This window comes from Aedes aegypti, chromosome 3 (assembly GCF_002204515.2).
Source record: "Aedes aegypti strain LVP_AGWG chromosome 3, AaegL5.0 Primary Assembly, whole genome shotgun sequence".
Taxonomy (NCBI): Eukaryota; Metazoa; Arthropoda; class Insecta; order Diptera; family Culicidae; genus Aedes; species Aedes aegypti.
Window position 1 is genome coordinate 270,047,983 of NC_035109.1, and position 15,431 is coordinate 270,063,413.

Sequence of the window (15,431 nt, forward strand, 5' to 3'; positions counted from 1 at the left end):
GAGCGAAGATACTCTTTCCATACAATACACAACTATAAAACTGGTCAATTTTCAAAAAAAAAACGCTACGTAAAAAACTGCAGAAGTCTTAAAAGTACGGTAAAGTGAGAGAGATGCCTTGAAGTAGTGGCGATGTTTTACCAAGAAGAAGAAGAAAATGAAGCTGTTACTCTTCATCAACCCCATAAAGGCGTGGACAACTTTATTGCACATCTAGCTCATTATCTCACGCAATATACCGATTCGCAATTAACTAAATTACGAGTAGATGAAAACCCGAATTTAGTACTATACCATTTCATTGCACTAGAGTTTGAATCTTTTGACAGATACAAGTGTACAAGTGTACAAGTATTTCGACCTCAACTGTAAGGCCATCTTCAGTGTCGTGTACTAGAATTGACTTGTCTAGAACATACACAGAAAAAAATATTTAATTTTCAATGTGATGTAATCTGAAGTCTACTGTAAAAATAAATCAAATTCGTGTGTTGTTACAGCATAATGTAAATTTAAATGTATATACATTCAATTTTCAACTAGAAATGGTTGAATATTACATGATCGTGTAAATTTAAAGTGAATTCGATTGAAATATAATTGATTGGTCGTTGAAATTTAGGTTTATTTTGATGCTCCAAATATGTGCATGAAAATAAACTTAAATTTGCAACATATTTTTAACTGTGTAGCACTGAAGACGGCATTACAGTTGAGGTCGAAATACTCGTATCTGTTAATGTTCCACAAACTCTAGTGGAATTAAATGGTATAGTACTAAATTCGGTTTTCATCTACTTATAGGTATTCCACTAAAGAGCTCGAAGATTTATTATTATTAAATAACGATTTTGTGCAGTTACATCTCCAAATGCATCCATAAAAAATGTGGATACCTGATTCTGATGAGAACCGATTACTCATATGATAATTCAGAGGAAATTCCAATGACAAACTGTTAAAATTAAGACAACGTAACACTCGATTAACCCGTATCTGACAGGGTAACATTTTTTTTTATCAAATTGTTATTGCGAGATCAAAAGGCTTCTAGTTTCATATGCTGGCACAAGTGGATGAATTTATTTCCGATTGCCGGTGTTATAGCAGTGTCCTCCTGGGTCAAGTCGGGTGAAAATTCGACCAACTTACCTTCCTGAACTTTTTTATCATCGCCTAGTAAATGTTAAACATAAAATCCCAGCTCTCTAATTAAACTTTTTGGATGTGTCCAAGGATGTTCCGGATCTCCCGGAGGACCCGGAGGACTGACCTTGACTGCAATCGGTTGCTCAACGATAACGATAATTTACTACGATTAAACTGTTCAGAAAAGATAGTTGATCGAATCTTTACCCGACCTGACTCAGCAGTAACTCCGGGCATCGGGAATGAATTGATCCACTACAGTCAGCATATGAAATTAAAAGCCTTTGGATTGCATGTAGTGAAAACCGCATCAAAATTAGTTGAAGTGAACGTTCACAATAACAGTTCGAAAAAAAAAGTCGTGACCTGGTTGGATACGGGTTAAACAAATAAACCGACCGTATGTTGGGTGCCAATTTAAAATAAGTAAACAAATTATTTATTTAAAAACATGCACACATTACAGAACACATAATGACATTTGCAACGTTCCAAAGGTTTCTTATGTAAAAACTAAAAAAATAATAATGAATGTCTTCACTGTCAAAGTTTGGATTCTGATAAGAATTCTGCGGAGATTCGAATGAGAATTCTGAGTAAATTCTGCTGAGAATCTTGAGAGGATTCCTATGAGAATCCTGAGAAGATTTGGATGAGAATCCGAAGAGGATTCCGATGAGAATACTGAAGAGATTCTTATGAGACTCCAAAGAGGATTGTGATTAAAATCCTATTAGAATCCTGAGAGGATTCCGATGAGAATCCTCAGGAGATTTTTAAAAGAATCCTGAGAGGATTCTGATGTGAAACCTGAGAGGATTTTGTTGAGCATCCTGATAGGATTCTGATGATAATTTTAAGAAAATTCTGATGAAAATCCTAAAAAAACTCTGATGAAGATCCTGAGAATATTCTAATGAGAAATCTTAAAGCATTCTGATGAGAGCTTTTAGAGAATTCTGAGAGTATTCTGATAAAAAATCCTGAGAGGATTTTGAAGAAAATCCTGAGAGAATCACGTTTAGAATCCTGGAAGGATTCTACTGAAAAGCCTGAGAGGATTCAGAAGAGAATCCTGACAGGATTCTGAAGAATTTTTTTCAGAGGTTTCTGAAGAGGATCCTGTGAATATTCTGCAGAGAATCCTAAGAAAATTCTGATGAGATTCCTGAGATGATTGTAAAAAGGAACATCTGAAAAAAATTTAGAGAATCCTCAGAGAACCCTGATGAAAATCCGGGGTGGTCTTTGATGAGAATCTTGGGAGGATGCTAATGAGAATTCTCAGAGGATTCTGAAGAGCATTCTTAGAGGATTCTGAAGAGAATTCTCAGAAAAATCTGAAGAGAATCTCGAGAGAATGCTTGAGAGAATTCTGAAAGGATCCTAAAGAGAATCCTGAGAAAATTCCGACAGGATTTTGGAGAGAATCGTTAGAGGATTCTGATAGGAATCCTAAGAGGATTCTGATGACAATCCTGAGAGGATTCTGAGAGACAATTCTTGACAGGATTCTGGAGAGAATCTTGAGAGGATTCTGTTGCGAATCCTAAGAGAATTCTGATGATAATCTTGAGAGGATTCTGCAGAGCATCTTAAGAGGATTCTGATGAGAATCCTGTAAAAATTCTTAGAAGAATCCTATGAGGATTCTAAAGAGAAGCCTGAAAGGATTCTGAAGAGAACCTGAGAGGCTTGTGATAAGGATCCTGAGAAGATTTTGAAGAAAATCCTGACAGGATTCTGAAGAAAATCCTGACAGGATTCTGAAGAGAACTCTGAAAGTATTCTGAAAAAAATCCTTAGAGGATTCTGAAGACAATCTTGAGAGAATTCTGAAAGGATTCAAAAGAGAATTTTGAGAGGATTCAAAAGAGAATCCTGAGAGAATTCCGAAGATAATCCTGACATTCTGGAGAGAATCTTTAGAGGATTCTGATAGGAATCCTAAAAGGATTCTGATGAGAATCCTGAGAGAATTCTTAAGAGAATATTGAGAGGATTGTGAAGAGACTCATTAGAGGATTCTGAAGATAATCCTGACAGGATTCTATAGAGAATCCTTAAAAGGATCCTGATGAGAGTCCTAAAAGAATTCTGATGATATTCTTGAGAAGATTCTGCAGAGCATCCTGAAAGAATTCCTAGATAAATTCTTAGGAGAATCCTGTGAGGATTCAGAAGATAATCTTGAGAGGATTCTGAAGAGAATGCATACAGGATTCTAAAGCGAACCCTGAGAGGATTCTGAAGAAAATCCTGAGAGGCTTGTGATAAGAGATCCTTGAAGAAAATCATGAAAGGATTCTGAAGAGAACCCTAAGAGGATTCTGAAAAGAACCCTGAAAGTATTCTGAAGACAATCCTGAAAGGATTATGAAAATAATCCTGAGAGGATACGGCATAGAATCCTGACAGGTTAGTAAAGAGAATCCTGCGAGGATTCTAAACAGGTTATGATTCTGAAGGAGAATGCTGATGGGATTCTGAAGAGAATCCTGATAGGATTCTGAAGAGAATCCTGAGAGGGTATTGAAGAAAGTCCTGCAACGATTCTGAAGTGAATCCTGAGAAGATTCTGAATAGTATCCTAAGAGGTTTTTGAACAGAATCCTGTGAAAACTCTGCAGAGAATCCTGGAAAGATTCTGATGAGAATCCTGAAGGAATTCTGAAGAGAATTCTGATGAGGATTCTGATGTGGATACTCAGAAAATTCTGATGCGAATCCTGGGAGGATTCTGATGAGAATCCGGAGTGCATTTAGATGAGAATTCTAAACAGGATATGATTCTGAAGGGAATCCTGATGGGATTCTGAAGAGAATCTTGACGGGATTCTGATGAGACTCCTGATATTATTCTGAAGACAATCCTGACAGGACTCTGAAGTAAATCCTTTTGGGAATCTTAAGAGAATTCTGATAGGATTTTGAAGACAATCCTGAGAGGGTACTGAAGAAAATCCTGAAACGACTCTGAAGATAATCTTGAAAAAAAAAAATGAAAAAATTCTGAAGAAAATCCTAATAGAATTCGGAGACAAATCCTGAAAGAATTCCGAGAAGAATCCTGGAAGGATTCTGAAGTAAATCCTGAGAAGATTCTGAAGAGAATCCTGATAGGATACTGAAGAGAATTCTGAGTGTATGCTGAAAAAACAAAAAAAAAATTGAGAGGATCCTGATGAAAATCCTGATGGGATCTTGAAGAGAATCTTGATAGGATTCTGAAGAGAATCCTGACAAAATTCTGAAGATAATCTTGAAAGGATTCTGATGAGTATCTTGAGAGGATTCTGAAGAAAATCCTGAGGGTCATCTGAGGAGAATCCTGAGAGACTTCTAAAGAGAATCCTGAGAGGATTCTAAAGAGAATCCTGAGAGGATTCTAAAGAGAATCCTGAGAGGATTCTAAAGAGAATCCTGAGAGGATTCTGAAGAAAATCCTGACACGATTCTGATGAGAATCCCGAGAAGATTCTGAAGAGCATACTGAAAGAATTCTAATGAGAATCCTGGAAGAAATCTGAAAAGAATCTTTAAAGGGGTTTTAAGAAAATCCTCTGAGGGTTTTAAATTAAATCCTGACAGGATTCTGAAGAGAATCCTGAAAGCATTGTGAGGAGAATATTGAGAGAATTCTGATGAGAATCCTTGGAGAATTCTGAATAAAATCCTAAAAGGATTTTAATAACATTCTTGAAAGAGTTCTAAGGAGAATCCTGAGAGAATTCTGAAGAGAACCAGCTGTGAGGATTGTGAAGATGATCCTACGAGGATGTTTAAGAGTATCCTAGAGAATTCTGATGCACATCCTGAGAGGATTCTGATGTGATTTTTGAGAGAACTCTATTGAAAACCCTGCGAGGATTTTTATATGTACCTTGAGAGGTTCTTGATAAGAATACTGCGGTGGTTCTTCTAAAAATTCTGAGAGGGCTCTCATGAGACTCTCCCTCAGACGATTTTCATCAGAATTCGGGAAGAATTCTGGGAGGAAGATTTTGATAAATATCCTAAAAGTATTCTAAATCTTGAGAGGGTTCTGTTTCTTGAGAGGGCGGTGATGGGTTTCTTGAAAGGATTTTAACTATAATCTTGAGGGCATTCTAATGAAACGTGTGAATAGTTTCCGAGTTTTCTAATAATACTGTCGAAAATTTGTGATAGTTTTGTTAAGAATTCTGAAGGGATATTAACATTTATCTGATAACGAATCTGTTGGGAGAATTATGATGATTCTGATGCATATCTTTAAAAAACTCGTTCAAGAGAATCTGTACAGAACTAGGGAGATCTCAATATTTCGCACTACACATGACCATATAGCTGACTCTCAGCTTCAGCGAGATTACATTTATTCAAAATGTAATTTTTGAAAAATACCACAACTTACTTAAGTAAACGCTAGTTGTGACAACATAAAAGTTAAGGATTAAATCATTGCCTTTCGAATGAGTCATAGATAGAGACGTATAGACGATTTCCATCCAAAATGAGTCGAAAAAAATAAAAATCGTGTCAATAAGCTTACATTTGGATTAAATTTTGCACGTGTTTTTAGTATGGTAGAATACAAGTTTTCCATAGAAAAATCGATCATTTTACTCAACAATGACTTTTGAAAATGGCTTATAAATTTTGCATGCAATTTATTTGGCAAATTACAACTCCGAAACTGTTCATGTAAGATAGAAATGTTCTATGAAGATGTTGTAGTGCACCGATTGGACTACAAGTAAAAAAAACACACACTGAAAAAAAATTCATAAGAATTTAAAAAATAAACTTCAAATTTAAAATTACATAAAAACTCAATGTTAAATAGTTTTCAAATTCTCACCATATAATTTTTCTAGAAAACAGATGATTGGGACAAAGTTTCATGATGGAGAAATTTCAATTGAATAAATTTTTCAAAGAGCAACTTTTGGTCGATTTCCAAAATTTCCAATTTTTAGTCAAAATAAATGCGTTCTGATGAAACAATAAGATTCTCGAAATTATTTTAAGCCAGAATGATTATCCTGATAACTTTTCTAGAAATAGTTATTTTCGAATTATATCGAGCTTAATGCAAAAAATATATTAAATAAATAATTCTCCATCAAAATAAGTGAGAGGAGATAAATATGGCCTATACTCTTGAAAACGTTTTGTACTTGATGCATTGTTTCGCGAATAAATTATAGAATTTTTATTTGTTCTGAACTTAATATAATTCAAAAATGGCTATTTTTAGAGAAGAGCTCATGACAATTTTGGTTAAGAATAATTTCAAGATTCTCATTGAATCATCAGAACGTATTTATTATGACAAAAACAAAAACAAGTTTTTTCCAAATCTACCAAAGGATGTTCTTGAAAAAACTTTTTCATTAAAATACTCTCCATCATGAAACTTTATATCAAACATCTGTTTCCTATCATAATTCTATGGTGAAAATAAGAAAAATATTAAAATTGGGTTTTTGCGTAATATACAATTTAAGTTTTATTTTTGAATTTTCTTTTAAACAAAATATTTGTTAAATGTATGTTTTTTTTTCTAGCAAACACTGATCGTCGCAATAAATGCTAGTCGGTGATCACTTATGGTCCATACGGTTCACTACAACTTACTCATAGAACATTTTTCTCTAAAATCAATATTTTCGGTGTTAGAATTTTTCAAATAAATTGTATGCAAAAACATATAGGCCATTTTCAAAAGTTATTTGTGACTCAAAACGATCGATGTTTCTGTGGAAAATACTACCATACCAAAAACATGTACAAAATTTACTTTAAATCGAAGATGGGCGAGTTCTGTAACTGATCAATTTGATATGGAATTCGCATATAATCATAGAGATTTGGACAAAACACATTTGTATGTATTTAAGTGGTTGACCCTATTTTTGCACGAGAGTGTAACCCCCAAATTAAAGAAAATATAAATTATGTGCGTTCGCTTGTCTGCAAATTCAGACACTCGACAAATATTGACTCTTCCGTTATTAGCAACGAAAAAAACTTTCAATCCTTTCTCCGTCACGAAAAATAAGTCATACTTCAAATGAATGACAATCAGCAAAACTGCAGACATCCACCGTATAATAATAGCTAGCTAGCCAGCACTTGGTTTATGGACCTATCAATTCACAGTTTTGTGTGAATCGTCAACAATCGTCTATGGGGAAGGACTTTGCGGATTGGTCAAGGTTATGCCATCCACGTTTCTGCGCATATTTTATTTCGTTTTGTGGTGAGATTTTCCAAGTAGTAAATCGAGGCCTAGTCAAGTTCATTTGGGGCGTTAAATAAAAATTGTGAACTTTGATCTTTCTAACACATGGGTTATCGATTGGGGGTCTAGTTATGTTTCAGGAATTTTCCAAGGATTATTCAGATGAATGTTCTTTGGAGGATATAATTTTCAAGCATTCCATTCTAATGCCTACCAAGACATATTCGAAAAATAACTGAAAAGATTTTTCCTTTAAGATTATCTCAGTACTCCTTCAAAATTGTCTAATGATTTTTGTTAAGGGGATCCAACAATAAGTTTCATCTTCAAAAATACTTTTCTTCATCACTCCCGAGTTTTTTTTTTGGGATTTATTCAAAAATTGTGTACCGTAATCCGGGGTATCATTGATCAGCAGGGTAACATTGATCGGAATGACTTATCTCATCAAAAGTTCGTACTATCATTTATTGATGAAACATTTCCAAATCAAAAGTGGTGCTTCTTTTTCTTATATTCATAAGCTAATAAAAGTTAATATTTCTACGAAAATTGCGTTTAACTTATGCTTAAATTTGTTAACTTTTCGAAATAATGATTTTAATTGTTAAGGATGACACTACCGAAAATTCATGTCTCACATAAGTTCTGCAAACTATATGAGCGAGGAAAATGTGATTCTTACTAAAAATGGCATCGCCAAAAACGATTCCGTTATCAGAACTTTTATAAGTGTGCTTAATTAGGCAACATTACCGAATTACTGTTAAGACTGTAAATAACTCAAAAAGTAAATGACTTGTATTCGTTTGGCCTCCATATTCGGCTTCAGGGGCCATGATTTAAGTAAGTAACGACATTTTCAATATTACCGAACGTTGCTTACATAGGTGATCAATGTTACCCCAGCTATATCAAAAAATCGCTTTAAATATTTTTTTTAACATGCTTAAATTTGTCAATGAACAAAATACAGTATATTGTCTAGAGCTATGAGTGGCAGTACTTGTTTTAAAAATATAAAATTTGCAGCATTTGCATTTTTAAACGAAATATTATAGAAACATTCAGAAAAATGATCAATGTTACCCCGGATTACGGTATCTATAAATATTTCATGAAATCCAAGCAGCAGTCTCAAAAATGTTGAAATTTGTTTTGAAACACCGCCATGCAGGGTGATATTGGGCCTAGAGGGTGTCTTTGCCCGCCCTTTTCATTACTTCTCATGGCTAGTACGGGAGACACAAAAATAATCCATGACTATCCAGTGGCTGTTAATGACGTATTCTTGCATTGTTTTCATTGTTATGATTTTAGTTTGCTGTTAAAATTTTGGCCAGAAGTTATGTTTATGCCAAATGTCACCCCGCAAGGGGCTTATTTCAATTCATGAGCTACCTAGCAAATGAGCAGTTATGAATCGGTTGAATGAATTTCTGAAAAATATTAAAGGTAATCTTCTGTTTTTGGAACTTATGCAGAACTTACAAGATTATTCTTTGGATTTTTTTAAAGTTTATTCTATCATGATTATCTTGGAAACTAGTAGTTTATTTTTAATAAATTATTGCAAAAGCTTGAAAAAGATAGGCCATGACAGTGACAATTTAATTTTTAAGGTATCATCAAAATCCCACTTCAAGATGGATGAACACTTAAAATTTCCCATTCATGTATACCATTTGAATTGTTTTGGAAATGTTGTAGGAAATCTGAACATGAAGCCACTCTCTTTATTTCTTTCAATCAAATTTCAATGTAAATTTCTGCTTAAATCACTCACATAAAAAGTATGATTTATAAAGAATAACTTTTAACTTTCCATACAATAAGCTTGAATGTCTAAAATGGAAAATGACACAATAAGATGAAATCGATCAGGTTTAGGAATAAAAAATATAATTTGGATATCCTGAATCAGAAAATAATGTCAAAATTCTTACAACTCTTGTATTTCACCATATTATTGTACATTTAAACTTTGGATATTAGCCTAATACGCTGAAATGTAGGCAATTTCCTTTTGAAATAGGTACGGTTTTGTAAAATAAACGTTTTATTGATTGAGAAACTATACTTGTTAAGCTATAAGATGTCAGAAATTGATTCAGTAGTGCACACTTAAGCTAACTCAACATTTCAAACACTTACAATTTTCCTGTAGGCTTAGTACTAGCAGTGACACTAATGCTCAAAATCGTGAACTTTTTTCAGTAGCGTGTTAAAACGAGATTTCATCGGTATGGTGTCTTCAAATGAAAATTGTCAAAAAATGTGGCACATCGGGTTACCAGATCATTGAGTTCGAAATACCGCAACAAGTGGCATTGCAAACTTCAACTTTATTATTTGACGATTTTCAAATATTGCATCTTTGAAAAAGTTTAAGTAAATTAATGAAGCTGAAACAAGTTTGCAACGTACACAAACTTGCTATCTGGTTACCCTATAAAAATACAAAGATATTTTATAAAAGGACCGATTATATATAACATTTGAAATTATGTTAATAGTCAATACCCGGGTAGAGGTGAACAATAAAATAATGGTAAATTAAGAACAAATTTTGCAATCATATTTGGTTCAACCATTATTATGTTATTAATATATGACATTAGATATCTCATCAGTAGCAAAACATACTATCATAGCAAAATTTGTCATTGATATGTCATACTTAAAATTCATGTTATAACTAATTTATAACAAAATAAACTATCATGGTCAAATTTGTTATTTGTGCAAAAATACTAAAAACATTAAATATCTAAAGAATAGCAAACATCGCCAACATAGTAAAATATGTCATTATTTTGATATTTGAAAACTTTATTTGAATAATTCATGAGAACAAAGCAATATCAAATTTTGCCATAATGGCTCATTTTACTATTAGTATGATATTCATTTAAGGTTTGGAAAGCGAAAATTTTTTGCAGGAAAGCTAAAAGTTTATTTTTCTATCTTGCTGAATTTAGATATTTAAGTCAAAAAACTAAAATTATCGTTATTTTGACCTACTCGTGAATAGCTTATTTAGTTATTATTTTGTTACCAATATCAAAATAATAACATATTTTGATATTTACGATTGCCTATATTTTTGCTATTATTTTGTTATTGCAATGGCAAAATATGTTATGATTTAGTTTTTATGCCGTACAAGCTCAGTTTTTATTTTTGTTATTTTATCTCTTTTTTCAAACAAACAAAGAACAAATTGTGCTATTCAAACATTCAATTTTAAGGGTAAATTTTGTTATTCTTTTGCTATTCTCCTCTACACGGGTATACACAACTTTGTGGAAGTAAGGACTGTTCATTTTAAAAAGTAGACACCTTGTGCATGCTGTATCTTTTTAATTTATCAATGAAATTTCAATAGGTTTTCTGTATATCGTTCGATTAGTATTGTACAATGTTGTAATAATTGTAACTTACAATTGAATTCAATATATTGATGATAAAGTTGGAATATGTTATCAAAAAAGATTTTAACAATTCAATTAAGTAGACTCAACACATATGTTTGTTTTAGTTTTTCGCTCTTTATCTTCATCTCCATGCCCTATTAGAGCAAATGTAACTGCCCTATTGGTAATCAAGAATCAACCGTGTTGCCAATTTCAGTTGCATTTCCAATGAAAATACCTTTTTAAAAAATAGTTACATTATATGTAAATTGTCCCTTCTGAAACCATAAAAACACCAAATAGCATATTCAGATTACATTTTTCTTCGACTAATCTTGTTAAACTGGTTTTGGCCAAGCTTTTTTTTCGATCATTGTGCACTGTGCAGCGTATTGTTAATTACTGACTGGGCTGTTCATTAATTGCGTAAGACACTTTTTGGTTTTTTCCATCCCACTCCCCCCATGATAAAATATTTTGTATAAAAATCGAAAAATATGTATGGCGAGTAAAACATGTCAGACATCTATCCCCCATAACCACTTACATAATTGATGGACGGCCCCTGACAATTCCAACAGTATTTGCACAGAGTAGGTGAGACAAAAACAAGTAATCCCAACGAAACAATCAGCATCCTAGGAGGGAATGCTCTTCGATACTAAGCTGATAAAACTCGCCCCAGTTATCAATTTGACTCCGGCATACAGTACATGGCAGAGAATATTTTCTAGTCCGTAATCAAATTGAAATCAAGTTTAAGTTGCTTTCTGCATGCATGGGTTCGCTCATGGCTTATTTGATAATGCACCTATCTAGCGAATTGGGAGTCGCAAGTTTGATTCTCACCGAGAAAAGTTTTATTTCTGCGCAAATTTCACTTCAATTTATCCATTAGATTGAATTGCAACGTTTATGTAAAGTCTAATTATTAGGTAGTTGTTCCCTGACAATCGGAGTATACTCATAACGAAATCACCTTTAGCGTTATACGATGCTTATACAAGCAAAGTTTCCATATACAATGTCGTCAAAAGGGCTTATTCGTGCAAAAGTGGAAGTGATATATGCGCATATTTTAAATGATGAAAATTGACATACAATGCAAATGTATCGATTTTTTTTGTGAACTAATCTGTAATCTAATGCGACTTCATTTGTGATAAGGGATCGTTCAAATATTACGTAATGCAACAGGGGAAGGGAGGGGGTCTTCTGTAGTGTTACGATCCATATAAAAATTTTAAATTTCTCATACAAAAGTTTTCACGTGGGGAGGGAGGGGGTCTAAAATTGGCAAATTTTGCGTAACGTAATATTTGAATCATCCCTAACAATGTTGATATGACACATGTTGGCAATGTTGATTAAAAACGAAATGCATGAATAAACTCAGAAAACAGTATCTTATGCGACGAAAATCGGTATTCAAACAAATTCGTTAAGCATGTTTTGCGGGTGTGATGAAGTTTGTACATGTATACGCTTATGCAACTTCTGGTTTTCTGAGTTAAAATTCATAGTCGACTGGTAACCCATAAACGCGATAAATCGAAAATGACACAAATGCAAAAAACGAAGGCAATTGGCAGAATAATAATAATGGGGATAACATACCTTGGGGATATGTGTCTTCACGCATGATTAAATGCTACCAATTAGTTCCCTCAATCATATATTCAAAAGGCATTTTTGTATTGTTTTTGTTAACTATCTGTTGAATTTTGACCTACTCATCAACATACCTCTTCAGAGTTGAAGTGTAATGAATAAGCAAATATGTAATGTGAACCACTGGAGCTTCCAGAAAGATTCCTAAAATACGACTTTTTTACTCTTCAATTGGACAAAGAGAGCTGACAAGACAACCGACGGTACTGCAATGAATCTACAATTAGGAGCTGACTTGCAAATACTTTAGATAACATCCCATCAAAGCCCTCCCGAGTACTGAATGGCTAATTGAACGATTGTTGACCCATGCCGTTTTCGGCGCAAACAATTTCGTTAATGTGCTTGCTTTGGGCTAGAGGATTTACAGACTTGTGCCAATATTCAGCGTAGTTCATTGCGGAAGAAGCCCAACTGCCCCCGACAGCGGTGGTCAAGGCCTATCGAACGTGTAAACACGCACTTCTAAATCATCCACTAATTTTGCGTGTCTTCTTTAGCACAGTTTATAAAGACAGGGATTCCAAATAGGACCATGATAAAGGTCAGGGGGTTCAAATTTGGATTGACCTTCCTGAACACGGAGATTTTTTGTCAATATAAAAACACTTGAGACTCAATGTATTGAAACTTGTTTAATATTATGAGAATTGTTTGTGCTGTTGTATACGAACGTTGAACCTGAAAAGGTCTTAAATATTTTCTCTATTCCCTGAAAAACCATAAAACTGTTTTTTTTATCCTCACACTTCTGCCCATTCTTTTACCATCAGCAACTTTGATTAGTACGCAGTTTGAGAGTTTGTAGCACAACCCTAATCGTTGGAAGATCCACCTCTGATTCGATCACGCTCCGTCTCGTGTTTTCCAAATCAATTCAATATTTAACTGGCTATGGTCATTTGAGCAAACACTGATCGTCGCAATAAATGCCGGTCGGTGAGCACGACAATGTTTTGCTCGGCACATAGGGTAAACACTTGAAAAATGATGTGTCGCATGATATGGTTTGTGCTGCTCAAATTTTGGTCCCCAATCTGAGCGAACCCGGAACCGGCCAGAATGGTTCCAAATGAGGTGAAAGAGTCGGAATATAGTTATGCTTTATGATCCAGTTTTAAAAATTGTAGTTTTGTTTGATCCGTGGATTACTCAATAGAACTATATCATTTTTTTTGGGACCACGACAATACACATGCAAAAAAAAAATCATCTTCATCTTCTTCATAGTAAAAATATGTTTTACCTCATTTCTCGCGATCTGTCCCAATGTGCACTGGTGTATGTATGTAAAATAAATATCAACATTCAAGAGCTTCTTACTTAAAGTTGACGGTTGGATCGCCATTGATTGCATGTGAGCTTCCTACTTAGCTCATTTAAAGCTAGCTACTAAAATTTCCATCAGAGCTATGAGGTGCAATTTAAGGTAGTAAAGCATCGTCAGACAACAATCGGTTGCAGTCACGTGTTTGAATTTACGAGGAGCTGATGATGGCCACAGATACCAATTGCGGGTGACACTAATGGGCCTGAAAGGTCTGACTGATGGTGTGTATTTGCAGAAGTCCATCTGTTTCAATTGTGCGAGGTGCGGGACAATGTATGGCCATTGTTTATAGGCTATTGGGTTTTTCGGGTGAATTCCAGAATTGAAGCATTCTGCAAAATAAGTTGACAGTTGGCAAAATGAATTAAATCAAATTTCAAGTTTGCGATTATGCCTAAACAGCATATTAAAACGTATTATATAGCATATTTGCATTAAAAAATATCCGCTTAGCACCAGACGATCTCTGAACGAATCAGCAGAATTTGTGAAGACCTCTATCTTTATTCATGTGTTTACATTTAGAAACTTAACCGTCTGGCTTAGGTGGTAAAGGTCAAACTCACCCACCGCTGAAGACCTTGAGATGAACACCTTTAAAAGTTGTACGACGAGTCCAGCGATGTGTAACTGGAAATGGAAGTGAAGTATTAGTAAAATAAAAACTGCTGACTGAAATTATTAGACTAATATATAAAAACTTATTGGAAACTTTCTCATATATACTTCTACGTTGCAATGATAGAATACTTTACCTACGTTACTATAGATATTTATAAAATCAGTATCTATAAAACACCTAACAAACGCATGTTTAGGTTGGAACTCCACCACCTCAAAATTATACACAATTATTGGCCGGATTTTCGCACAAACCTGGCATAATTTTCACAAGAAAATGTTAGGTAGCTTTTCCATATAATCGTAGGTGTGTTTCTGGCAGAACACCAGCCGGGTTTTGGACTAAACTTAGAGCAGGATTCTTTGTTAATCTTGGACGGTGTTCTCACGTGGTCTTAAGTCGAAATTTCAAAAAATCTTGTCCAATATTCTAATGAAACTCTGAGTTATTCTTACAGAATCACGAGCATATGTGGATATGAGTTAAAAGTAATAAAGTTGTGCATTATGAGTAACGTAAGTAATGTATATATTTTTCCAAGAGATTATTTTACACTCACCGATAGACATTTGACTGCACGACAATGTGATTAGGAGAATTTATTGTTCATATTTTTTTTTTCAAAAACCCTTGCAGAGCACTTAGTAAAACTCGACGAAAGCTTTTATAAATGACAAAATATCCAATTCCGTTCCTTGATTCTGGTACTAATGGAGCTTCTAAGTAGCCTTTGCAAAATTTAATGAAATATCTTCTTCTGAATTTTCTTGGAATTTTATGAAAAAAAAACTTTCCTCTTATTTTTAACATACAAATTTTAAGCTATATTGAAAACATTTTTGAAATCATTGGATAATCAGTACACCTTGTACTGCAGATTTCTGCTCTTATAACAGGAGTGTCCCAGAAAAAACATCATGGTGCTCAACCCTAAAATGAAATATATGCTTATGGGATGCCGGATTTTATTAATATTCTTATGGGAGCCGGATTTTATTCTTGGCACTTTTGATT

At 33.9% G+C, this 15,431-nt stretch overlaps 1 protein-coding gene across 6 annotated transcripts in view; it reads left to right on the forward strand.

The window, feature by feature from the left end:
- Window positions 1-15,431, forward strand: part of LOC5577233 (retinol dehydrogenase 14) — a 69,535-nt gene that overhangs the window by 13,534 nt on the left and 40,570 nt on the right. The window contains exon 1 of one of the 6 annotated variants that reach the window (XM_021849544.1): window positions 14,910-14,932. The exons of the other annotated variants lie outside the window; for them this stretch is intronic. Within the exon in view, the coding sequence (XP_021705236.1) occupies window positions 14,924-14,932 (9 nt within the window). The 5' untranslated portion in view covers window positions 14,910-14,923. Of the gene's footprint in view, window positions 1-14,909; window positions 14,933-15,431 lie in introns of those variants that run through there. 6 annotated transcript variants of the gene reach the window in all.